The 12,885-nt window shown below is 40.8% G+C and overlaps 1 protein-coding gene across 1 annotated transcript in view; it reads left to right on the forward strand.

Moving 5' to 3' along the window:
• Positions 1-874: 874 nt before the first annotated feature.
• Positions 875-12,885, forward strand: part of LOC137992357 (neuronal acetylcholine receptor subunit alpha-7-like) — a 25,180-nt gene continuing 13,169 nt past the window's right edge. The window contains exons 1-3 of the mRNA XM_068837656.1: positions 875-1,011; positions 4,422-4,573; positions 6,937-6,981. Of these exons, the coding sequence (XP_068693757.1) occupies positions 924-1,011; positions 4,422-4,573; positions 6,937-6,981 (285 nt within the window). The 5' untranslated portion in view covers positions 875-923. The remainder of the gene's footprint in view (positions 1,012-4,421; positions 4,574-6,936; positions 6,982-12,885) is intronic.

Raw genomic sequence — 12,885 nt, forward strand, 5'->3', positions numbered from 1 at the left:
CCGTTCTCAACTATCCGTGACTGTACTTAACTGACCGCAGTTCACGTGAGGGAGCTTTGAAAACGTATCCTGTTACTGCAAATAGGTGGCGTTGACTGCAGTTTAATAATCAAAAACCAAATCACACAAGCACATATTTTTTAAGGTTTGTTTTATTTAACAAATAAACTATTCCTCAAAACGACAAAGATTCTTTATCGCGCGTGAGATCTTGTTTGGAAGCTTTTTCCTCCTCCACATTACAATTTATCACTCAATTATCTACGCAAATACAGACTCGTGGATCGAGACAATGGAATATGTCCACACCAAAATCCGCTTCGCGTAGGGGTTTCGTTTTGAGCAAGCTCAAAATCTTTCTGTGTCTAATTCCGGAAAACACCGCGGTTTGTTTTCGCCGTCACCAGGGATTTTATCTTTTGTTGCCCACTGGATAACATAAACGGACAAAATTAATTCCAGCCTAATTAATTATACTATTCCTTAGGGATTTGGTTTTTAAAATGCTAATGTTCTCGCTAAGTATTTGATGAGACAACATTGTGCATCTGGCACTGGAAAGACCGGTCGATTGGGCGGAAAGCCGAACTGAGAGCTCGTTCATTTCCACCTATTTTTCGTTGAGATTCTGGTCACGAACGGACAGAGTTGTAAGAGTTGAAAAACGTCGATGCCTTTGCACTCTCGAGTGTAAAAACCTCCTATCTGCGCCAATTTATCAATCCATTTTTGAGACGTGTACACAAACTATTGTACACAAAGTCTCCAGGCAAGTAGGATTGACGTCTTTGGTTTGTTTATGCTTCTTTCTACTATAATTGTACATGGGCTGGAGATATGTTTTATTAAATACAGTTATTCGTTCTGCTTTCATAGAGAGCATAATAACAACTTGAAGTCGCGGAGAAGAACGTTTATCAAATATGGCTTCCCGCAGATTGAGATCAATCCAGTGGAGTTTTCCTATGTTCTGGTCGCTTGCACTTGTTTTGGCGGCTGAGGAATTTAAATGTAAGTATTTGAGAAAACGTATGCGCCTGTGGTTGCAAAGTAGCGTCATTGGAAAATTTGATCTACAATTTTGTTTGCATTTTGCTCAGATATTCAATGAGTAAAGACCTGCTGCGTGCAGCTGTAATTAAGAGCTCGCACTTGCTATTTCAAGTTTTGTGTTTCCATTGACACTTATCCGAAGATTACTCCTGTCGCGGAAAGTGTGGATATCTTACAAACGACAGATTATTATACAACGTGTCAAACTTAAGAACTTTTGTTAAAGGATTCGCAACATTGCCCGTCCCGCGAAACTTATGGAGGCAGGAAAAAGGGTATTCGATTTGTCGATGTGTGAATTGTATCAAGCCATGTTCGCTTTTTTTTGTTAGGAAATGGTGTCCTTTAGCTGAACATTACATAACAGATTAGTTTTCCCTGCTTTACTAAGGAGACACGTAATGTGGAAAGGCACTGAAAGGAACTGCATTTTGATAGTGTTTCAAAAATTTTCAATCGTTTTACAAAGCAAGAGGAAGTTTACTTGCTCACTGGAGAAACCTCTGACACCATTTTCCACAATCAAGCCTACCTGCGTTTTTTGGGCTGCTGCCGTTAGAGCTTTCATTGTGTTAACTATTTTTTACCTATCACAAATCCTTCCCTCATTAGATTTCTTACTGAATTTCCGTATCAGAGAATATGGCTTCTAATCGTTCAAAATGCTGGTTTGGTTCATAAAATTCAAAATAATTGTACAAATTACCCCGGCTCGTGCTAGAAAGAGAGATCAAACCACTTCTAATAAACGTGATGTTTTCTTGTTTGAACATGAAAAAATAATAAAAACCGTGCGTAATTGCACTTTCCACAATTCATATCTTAAAACGGCCAATAAAGAAGGGTAAATTGCCGTTAGCCTGAGTTTCGAGATACTAGATAAGGCTTAGAAATTGTCCAGATGTGTTCCTCATTCCGTTGACATAAAGTATGAGATTCTTGCGATAAATCAGATCCGTCTTTTTCCCTTGAATTTTTTTATTTCACTTAAATGTTGAAAAAGCTGTTTATTATTCTCCAATTTAAGTTTCGCTGATTAGATTATACAGCTTTACTGTGTTTAACGAAGGCAAGTAGCGGTACAGTTTTGGACACGAAAATCACTAAACAATTTGCGGCTCTTGCACTTGTAATTATTTTGTTCTTAATAGGGACTAGAAAACGGAAGTTTGAAATATTGAAATATTTAGTATGTTTAGTCTGGCTTTTTTGTGCCACCCACTTCTAATGTTACAAAAAGTTCAAATTTCTGGAATCAGCGTCCTTGGACTCGTTTTAACCTTAAGTTCCGAAAATATTAAACTGCTCTGACATATGTTTTGCAATTCAGTGATATTACGTAAGAAAAATTTCAAGAGCATGAATTCTGAATTATTGTAATTAAGCGGTGAAGGATGTTGGACAACGTTTGCGCGATAGAACGACTGTAATGAAAGAAAAATGTCTAGAAGATTAATTAATAAACCGTTGCGAAGGAAACGCTACTAAAGAAACACTTTTAAGTGCCATGGCACTTAAGTGTCATGGGAAAGAGTTTACGTAAATAGTATGAGAATAATGTTGGTTGCTTAAGACTTACAGAAGCGGTCTGTGAAAAAGGAAAGTATATCAGATCGGGTTTATTTTTAATCATATAAACGCGGAGAATTTCGGGGTACAGGCAACGCCACTTTCTATCATTGTGTGTAATGTACTTCACGACGTATTCAGTTTGAACAGTCAAGTTATTGTATCATTCCAATTTATTTCAGTGGGCGTGAGAATACATCAAATTCTTTTTGAGTGCGCTTGGTTTGCCTATGCAACCGATCTTTTTGTTGTCACTGAAAATCACACCGAAAAGTTGATAAAGCAAGTTGTTCATGCATTTGGTTACCGACGAGGCACTTGAATGTCGAGGCGCAGAGTTAACCCAAATATAAAAACAAGCGGTCACACTTGAGAGAAACGCAGTGTAACACTAATGTTGATACCACTCTAGTGTCAACTCTCGAATGCGACCCGTTTTCTTGTGTCTTGTAGTCCTAGAGGAACACTGCACAATAGAACTTGATGTATTAAGCACTACTGGTAACTCCTTAATGCGACCGCCACCAAATGTTGGTTGCTTAATTAAGGTTACAAGAAGCGTGTTGTGAAAAAGGAAAGTATATCAAATCGGGTTTCAGTTTTATCATGTAAACGCGGAGAACTCAGTTTCAGCGTATTAAAAAAAAGCCAAACCCACTTTCTGTCATTATGTGTAATGTACATTATGAGGTTTTCAGTTTGAGCACAGTGGGCGTGAGAATATATCAAATTCTTTTTGAGCACGCTTGGTTGGCCTATGCAACAGATCTTTTTGTTGTCACTGAAAATCACGCTGAAAAGTTGATAAAGCAAGTTGTTCATGCATTTAGTTGTGCGTATAACGAGTTGCAGTGCGCTTGGTAAACTTTAGAGATGGCTCTCTCATCAATACATGCTTTTCTAGTAACGTTTTGGTCCAAAAATCTGTTAAGCTACGATAGGTTTCTAGAATGCAGTCAGCGCTAACGATAAAAGAAATCAAGCCAGTCGCAAAGCTTTCGATTCATCTCATGAACAATGAAAAATAAATAATCAAACCCGGCCAATCATGTCTTAACTTTTGTAGAAACAGACAAAGGAATTTCGGTATCCGAAAACAATGAACCCGTAGGGGCATTTATTTATACACAGTTCAGTCAGTGTGTGCCAAAAGTGCCTTCCAAATTCAAGTTAAAATGATAGATCCAGCAGCTGGGATCTCATTTTCTCAAGGTCATACAGTACGGTCGCTGGACCACATGCTGGTAGAAATACTGACTACGACAACTGGAACTCCATGCTGTTAGGCATTTGGATCGAGAAATGCAATTATCTACTTGAAGCATACCACCTCTGGAGGGTTCTGGACGTAAACTGGTGATTGTTGAAAATAACAGCTTAAGTTAGACTTCGTAAAGAAAAGACCGACCCTGACTGTTTCGCAAACACGCAATCGGGGTAGTGTGGCGGTTATCAACCGCGCATCCCACCCCTGTGGCCCGGGTTCAACCCTGGCCTCAGGTCTTATGTGGGCTGAGTTTCACTCGATCTCAATCTGACTCCGAGGGTTTTACTCCGGGTACTCCGGTATTCCTCCCTCATGAAATTCGACTCTCAGTCAATTACACTCGCCTGCGGGCGGATGCGCTCGATAGGGATAACCCCTGGTATTCTCCCCTTTCATCGAATTACACGAATAAAGTTGCTACTATAATTATAACTGCAAGGAACGCTTTTGAACCCTTTGTGACAATTAAACCTCCTCATTTTCACACTCCTTCTTTGTTTACATCCGCTGAATAGATGCTGTTCTGTTGTAGGTTGCCAGGCTCATGTAAATCGTACTAGAATCGAAACAACTTTGATCAAAGCACTTTTCAAGGACTACGACCCTAGAGGCAGACCGGTTTTGAACCTGTCGGAACCTGTTTTGGTCAAGTTTGGTTTAGCTTACAGCAATCTTCATAGTTTGGTGAGTATCAACACACTTTTTAATTCGAAAAGCTTCTCCCCGGGTGCAAGTCGGTGAGCTTTGAAGGAAGAGTTCATCTCTTATTCATTATTTTTACGGAATTTAGATAAATTGTTTTTCGTTTGCCTCCTTGAAGGCGCTCACCGAACAGGGAGTTTAAGCAAACTCAACGATGACGTAATTGGTTACTACAGCAACAGAAGATCCATTCGTTTTTAGATTTGGCGAAAGGAACACACCCAAGATTTCTCTGCTTAGGAAAAAAAAGTCCATTTTTGCTATACCGTTCTACTTTTAAGAAGATTACATTTTCGTATATAGGACAGCTGTTTTTCGAAAGTAAACAATGACATTTAGTTCTATCGTTCATTTACCGCCTACTATTTTTTTTAAACTTATATTTAAATTTACCTTTGTGGTTATTCTTTGTTTTTTTCCCTGTCTTTTTCGGTGAAAATAATTACAGTCGTAAAAGTTTGTACTAATTGACCGTCGCGGACGTTCTCAAAGTGAGTCAGTTGTCGCAAATTCATCAAAAATAAGCTGGGCTATTAAACGCGCTAACGAAAACTTGCGAGGCAACAGCGTACTCGTAAGTTAAACGGATCAACTTTTGAAGAATTTATTTCTTCATGTTATTTTGAGATTTTATTGCGTTGTTACCGTGGTTCTTTTAATTAATCCCAACTTTCATTTGGTTATGTGAGAACATTACGTTCCTCCTTTGTTGTCGTCGCCAACTGGAAAGTTCTTACAGCTTGAACGCTTCACGCTTTTTCTTTGTTCTGTTTATTTTACTTGTTTTAATGGCCTTTTATGTTAAAAACAAGAGGGGATAATAAAGCTGAGCTGTTTTATGCCAGCCGCGAAATCAGCGCAAGATAACAGTATTGTTGAGCAAAAAAAATGAATAAAACTGAACTCGTATCAGTCTTCTTCCGTGTGACGCAAGCCCCCGGGATATAGTTCTCAAAACTTTGAAATATCGGCAATTTATCGAATACTTCACTCTTTGGATGGTTTTGCGAAGGAATGGAAGGTGAAGTTGTCCAATGCGAAGCATTCTCGATCCCAGAGATCTTCTCTTGACTGAGAGAGAGAAGAGCTCTTGGGAACCCTGAAACAAAGTGTCTTGTCATTGGTTTTCGTGAAGAACAATCAAAAGCGTCTCTGATTGGTGCATTCATGTTAGCACGAGTAGTGAGCAGGCGCCGTAGGGTTCAAATAGCCAAGTTTTGGCTATAAGAACCCTACGGCACATGTTCTCCGACATAGAGTACTAGTTTCCCAGAGCCTTGGGTCGATCCGAGGCTCTGATGACGAGAATGAATGCGGCGTAAAAGCTTCCTTTAAATCGATTGGCATGCGCACTAAGTTAACAACCTTTTCTGATGTCCTCTTTAAGGCTGACCCGAGCATTAGGTTTGCAGGCTGTATTATTGCTGCTATACTAACGGCTCGCGATGTTAATAAACACGGTTTGCAAGACTGGAGGCCTACTATTTATAGTCCATCTCACCCTTAACGATTTTAAATTCTAACCATTTCAGTTAATTCCCGGAAAACATAACTTCATTTGAATCCTAATAGACTGTTGGAAAGCAAATTGTTTCTCAGTGGGAACATGGGTGATCTTTTCCCTTTCCGGTACTTCTTAAATTCGTTGATTATTTCTTCCCTACCATTGTTTTGGCTCTTTCTCCACTTTTGATTATTTTCTCAGCTTCTTCTCTATTATCAGTTTTTACTATTGTTTTTTATTATGTGCTAAGCGGTTTTTCAGTGCGGTCACTTCGCAGCATCCGCCGATAAAAGCGGCTCCAGACGCTTCTTGGTCGATGGCGCTTTAATATACCACGTCTTCATAAACTTCATTAAGTCGCTTTCCCATCAATTAAAAGTTTAACTAAGATAATTAAATTTATTGAATTGTAGGAAAGAAAAAGTAGAACATATATGTAAATATATAAGAAGGTTACAAAGGTTACAAAGTGCCTTGGATACTAGCTTTTGTTTTCTTTGATAAAGTGTGTATCCGCTTCTTTATTTTTAAGGTTTGTGGTGAGGTGTATGGATATTTTTTTAGCACCACGGTGTACGAATGAGACATAATCTTGTTACCGAAGCGCGGTGTAATACGTCAGCGGTATAACTCTGTGCATTGTCAGTATGCTTTAAAAGCAGTTGTCCTAAAAAGTACAGGGCGCGAGTAGAATATTCGCGAAAATCGTAATGCGCTCCTTTGTCGTCCGCAATTAGATACAACTGAACCTTTTTTTTGTCCAGGCACCTCCGTGTTCTAGTTCTCGGCAAAATTATCAAAATTAACTCATGTTTGCGAAGTTATCTCTTTCTATTTTCAGGATGAGAAAAATCAAGTCTTGACAAGCAACGTTTGGATAAGACAGGTCTGTAAAATTCACAGCACTTCAAGAAAAGCAAGAAAAGCACGACATTCAAAATGAAGCAGCCCCGGCGGCCACGCCAACGCCTCAAAACGTCAATCATGCTGAACGTGCGGCACGTGTTTAAATACATTTCTTTGCGGCATTCTGCAAAGACACTCAGAAGTGTTTCTCTTAGGGCAAAAAAAATAAAAACAAGAAAAAATACAAGAATCAACGACAAATTTCAGGAACGTCGACGTCTTTTACAACGCAACGAATCGTGCTACACGTGCGGCACGCGTTTAAGTACTTTTCTTTGCCGTATTTACCAACAACAACCTCAAGGAATTTTCGCAACAAGAATAGCTATGCCAACGGTACAAAAATAACAAAAAGGTTGTTGAATGAATAAAATGATCGTTCAGCAAGCGCGGCAGGCACTTTCCTGTATTTCTTTGCGACAATCCGCAAAACAACAGCGTGTACTAACCAAGGTAAGTCGTTCTTTCTCTATGCTTCGTTCAGGACTGTTCATACCAATCTGGACTGTTAGAGGATCATTTTGAACAACAAAAAGTAGACGGAATAAGGGACTGTGCAATAATTATCAGGAAGGGGGGTTCCTAAAATGAGCTTCATCAAAGGAAAAATTAGATAGGTCCCCCCTCCAGCAGCGTCAAGATTAGCTCTGACCCCCCCTCACGTTCTCTCAAAATTATGATATGCCCCCCCCCCCCCCTCTCTAACCCGTACCTTTATTCACCGTACTGCAACGCATTCCACTGCGTCGTCAGGGATGAAGAGCACCTCGAAACTTTGTTCTTCATAATCGTCAATTCCCGAATCGTCTGATTGTTCATTATCTTCTTGGTCTTCGGAACTGCTAGATTGCTGCTCATCCGGGTTTTCTTTACCTTGAGCTTCCCCAGCACCTAGAACACGAGCTACGAGTGCTGATTTCCCTCCGCTGACGGGTAATCCGTGTTCCTTTAGGTAGAGTTTCAGTTTACTTGCAGACAGCGAGTTGACTTCAACCTCGTCGGACCAATTAATGCCTGGAAGTTTGTTCCTTTCTGTTGCCCGTTTTTTTTGCTTTCATTGCAAGGAATTTTTGGTGCTCTATGAAGTGATTACAGGCATTCACCTCAATCAAAAAGTCGTCGCACAACTTCTGCACCTCTTTGCTGTCGACCCTCCTCCCAGTGGCAAACAATCGCTTAACTTGGATGCTTGGCAGGAGGCTATCGATTTCCTCTCTTGGCACAACAGATGGAATGTACTGTACGCGGCGTAGTATTGCTGAGAGTAGGAACAGGGAACCAATTCCCAGGAACCCCCGCAGACCAACCTTCGTGCTCGCAGGACTCATAGGTTGGCTCGCACGTGAACTTGAGGTATTCCAAGTAGTAATGTCCTTGCCTCACGTGATCATCCTTCAGCCTCTGTAGTTTCAGAAATAAGGCATTCCCACACATCGTGGGCCTCTTGTTGACAGGTGCCTTCTTCCATTGAATTAGATACTTGGCCAAGAAGTGCAAAATCTGCTGTTCCTTTGGATAACTGGGAACAGAGATGAGAAAATCATGTTTTCCAGGTCCCAGCTCGTCATGAATTCTCTCCGACACTTCTCTAGCCAACTTCCAGGTATTTCCTACCTTCCACGAAAGGCAATGTTCTTCAACCTCTTTTAAGGTCATGCTTTCCATTTGAGAGGCCGTAAGTCCATGAAATGGATCGGCAGGTGGTTCCACTGGTCGCCCGGTCCTTTCTGCCTCATTTTGAGCGGAGTCGTGTGGTGCTCTATGAAGGCACATGCGGTGATCGGACTCGAGCAGCTTACAAACCAACACAAACAAATCCTGGACCTCATGGTTGTGTACTCCCGCTCCCGGTCCTTTATCAGTTAACTCCAACATGTTAGGATACGGAACAGGGCGATTCAGGTATGTCTTCACCTTGTCACAAATGCTGTCACATAAAGCCATAAGCTCATTCGAATCCTCTGGTATGGTGCATGTTATCAATTTGAGCAAGGGTCTTCAACGCCAAGGAGTAAAGCATTCATTTCAACTTCGTTAGATAACTCTGTGATATTCACACCGGTGTTCTTGAAATGAAGAAGAGCATCACGCAGACCATTACTGAGGAGATCTTTTCTTTTTTCCTCATATAAAGTGAGAGATTGGAGGTCGATGTCCTCATCGTCAAGGGAAGTACAGAAGGAATAGAGGAAACAATGATGTTGGACTTTGAGCAAGAACGTCACCACATCACTAGGCAGCGATGATGGGAGGCAGAAAACAGTAGGATGTTCTTCAATTAAGCATATGTGCTCAGACGCCCAAACAGCTCCAGATGACCCGAGCATCTCTCTATCTTTAGGCCTAACTGTAACGAACGACTGATCGTATGTGCGAACCAAAGACTCTTTGTCGTTTACATCGGTTACCTGCCACTTCATCACTCTAAAAGCACTTGGTGTAAGCTGATTCTCAATGCCAACAAAGTCATGTCCTCTGTACTGCTGTGGATTTTCAGTGGACATAAAAATGCCTCCCCCTCTTGTTCCCTAGCTGCCACCCAACATCTGTCCCTGCTTTTAGCGTTGCCTTGTCATCCATGCTGATATCTAGGGTAAATGAACGAGCAGGGGAAGCAACTCCATATACCGCCAGTCGCACCATTTTGACATGTGCTCGTTGGTAATGAGTGTCAATATGGGTGTCTTCCAAAGTCTTTTCAGGCTTCTTGCATGTGAACATGTATCGACCATTCGCCGCCTGGCGATGTCGTTGACCTTCTCTAGTACGTTGTTTTCTTGGTTTCTGCCAAAGTGCGACAGTCCTATGACTTTTTATAGTCGGTTTTCCTTGTTCCTCGAGATAGTAATTTGCGATATCTAGTACGTCTGAATCTTTAACACGCCCTCTATCACAGTACATCACAGCATCACGCCGACGTCGTTCAGCGCTACTGTCGCTTTCTAGGGTTTGAACTACCATCTCCACTGTCTCTTCATCTAGTTTGTTTGGGCGACCTGCACCAGTTTGCCTGGCTTTCAATCGGTTGTGTTCGACTAGATTCTGTGCAACTCTTACAACCATAGCTTTAAATGCTGGCGAATCCTCTGCGGAAAGTACATTAGGTTTTTTGCTGGCAACGCTCTTCGACCGCAGACAGCTTAGCCTCGATCGTCTTGCGATTCACTTCAGACAACAAGCTATTTGTCAATGCTTTTTCCAGATCAGCCTTTTGTTCATTCAAGTGCTGAATGTTATGCTTTAATCGGAGGACTAAAATGTCCTTGGCGGCAATTTTGGCATTCTTGCATTCTTCTATGATGTATTTCACCCTTTCTAGGGAAGCATTTGCAACAATAGGCTTTATCCCAGAATCGTACAATTGCTTGCCTGTGCACACAATAAAAAAGAACATTTGCCTTCTTCGGCTACTTTTGATCTTCAGTAAAGTATTCAGGTTAATAATCATCAAAATAATAACCAGAAAAAAAAATGTTAAAAGCTGTTGTTTTTATAGATGGATGAGAAGAGGCTCAGACAGAGACTTATAAATAAAGGTTATAGATAGAGGATTTTCGAGGGTCACAGAACACCTGCTTTCACGCGTTCACTAGATGTTTGTGTTCATTATATAGGATGTGTGATGTATATAATATAGGATGTATAATGTATATAATTATATAGTTACTGATGTTTAGTTGACAACTAACTTGACAACAGTCCTCTAACTACCACTTTGCTCCATTCTTGAACAAATTCAAATGAGACAGAGGCTTCTTCTTTTGTTGTTGCCTTTACAGAATCTGCAGTTTCCTTGCAAAACAGAATAACTTGATATTATTTAAAAAAAACTATATCGCTTGCATTATTGTTTAAATACGTAGTACTTATTTAATAAAAAAATATTTTTTTAAGGGCCTATCCGCAGTATTTGGGTCAACCTCAATGGCATAGGTGCACCTAGGCAGCAGGTTTTCCAGGGGACTCACTTTACAAAAAAAGGTTGAAGTATTTTTATTGAGTGGCAATGCATAATGATAACCAATTATTTGAGAGTATCCAAGATGATAATCGCAGAGATCTTAATGGCAGTTTATTAGTTACACTAAGGGAATCGCCTTGCTTAACTTAGGATTACACGGCATATTTTTGCTAATGCCTTGTTTTTAAAGAAACACTTACATTTAGCAATCCAGATAGCTCGACTTGATCATTCTGTAATACGACGAAATACGTTTCTTGGCATCTAAAGATATAAACACACAGACCGTGCTCTGGGTGAAGGAGGTCTTCTCTAAATTGGTTCCTCTGTTGTTTCAAAGTTACATATTCCGTCTTTCGTATAAACAAAATCCGCATACAGGTCAAATGCTAACTCGAACGAGAGATATCCTTTCGCACCAGGACATCCAGGATATCCAGGACAAGCTTAATGCTGTCGTAACCAAGTTAGAAAAACACGACAACAGTCTTTTTACAGACAGTGGCAAACTGAAGACTGGCCTCAGCTGTTTACACAATTTTAATGCTGAACAACGTCATTCAATAAAGTCTCAAGTCGGTTTAAACGTTCTGCATCTTGTAGAAGACCTGGATAGGGTGATGGCTAAATATAAAGTGACATTTCCTATTGGTGCCAAATCTAAAGCATCCAAATCAAGAAAAAAGAAGGAACAGAAGAAAACAAGGGAGAAGAAGAGGATTGCTGCCTCAGAAAGCCGTAGGACCCGAACCTGTATAATTTTTCGGTCTTTGGGAGGTGAACCCATTGATGACAACTATGAAACAGAAGTATGTGGCATTCCTCAGCTAGAAACTGTAGACCTAGGGCGCTTACCATTTGTAAGAACTGGCCGGTCGGACTGGTCCGTCCGTAAATGGAACGCTCGAGTTCTGAGAACTGGCAGAACTGGTTCTGGCCAAACTGGCCAAGCTCATTGAGTAGGGCCGCTCAGTTCTGCGCGGAACGCGGGAAAATTTGTACGCGTTAAAAAATGGCAGCAAGTTCATCGCAGACTTGTGGTGAGTATTATAAATATATTTTGTGTATTGTTTTGGTTGAAAGGAAGATTCCTTTTTCTGAAGTGCCTTGTGAAGGTATTCATAAACAAATTTTATTTCATTGCAGGACTCGAGAACTTCTATTATCCATGCGAGGACAAACTTGTGAGGTGGACAACAAAGAGCACAAAACTATTGATTTCCCTACCCCGGGAAAAAGCCGGCCTCTTTGACAAAGGCAAAGTACGAAAGAAAAAATACAACTAATTGAAAAAAACAAAACTTCGTCTTCTGCATCGTTCACAAAAGAGTATCCTCCTCCTCCGGCGAAAGAAAGTCGAGAAAAAATGTCGGAGGAATGCTACAAGGGAGCTTAAGCAACCACAACGGCGACGGCAACGAGAACGTCATCTCAAAATATAAATTTGCGTTATTTTAATCGCTTCGTGACTATTTCAACGTTTTTAATATGACAAGGGTGAGGTAATTCCTCAAAGATGACACCAGTCGGAACGGCACTCCACTTTAGAAGTGAAAATGAAAATTTATCCTCAAGTGCTGACGTTCTTCATAAAACCAAAATCTTGGCTATTTCACGTTGTTGTTTTGCTGACGACGGCAACGAAATGGACAAAAGTGAAAAAGGCACGTGCAGGGCGTGCAAAGCTATTGTTTTTACCCACTAAATATGCAAATTTGTGACGTTCTCGTTGCCGTTGCCGTTGTCGTTGCTTAAGCTCCCTACAAACTCTCGTCGCAACATCCGCCATGTTGTTTACATCAGCTCTTGCGTGTATTCCACACAAGGATTGCGTGAGTAATCGCGCGGGCCGGCCTTGACCTTTCCATTTACACCGATGAGAACCAGTTCTTTCGGGCCGGCCAGTTCTAACAAATGGAAAGC

The sequence above is a fragment of the Montipora foliosa genome, chromosome 2 (assembly GCF_036669935.1).
Source record: "Montipora foliosa isolate CH-2021 chromosome 2, ASM3666993v2, whole genome shotgun sequence".
Taxonomy (NCBI): Eukaryota; Metazoa; Cnidaria; class Anthozoa; order Scleractinia; family Acroporidae; genus Montipora; species Montipora foliosa.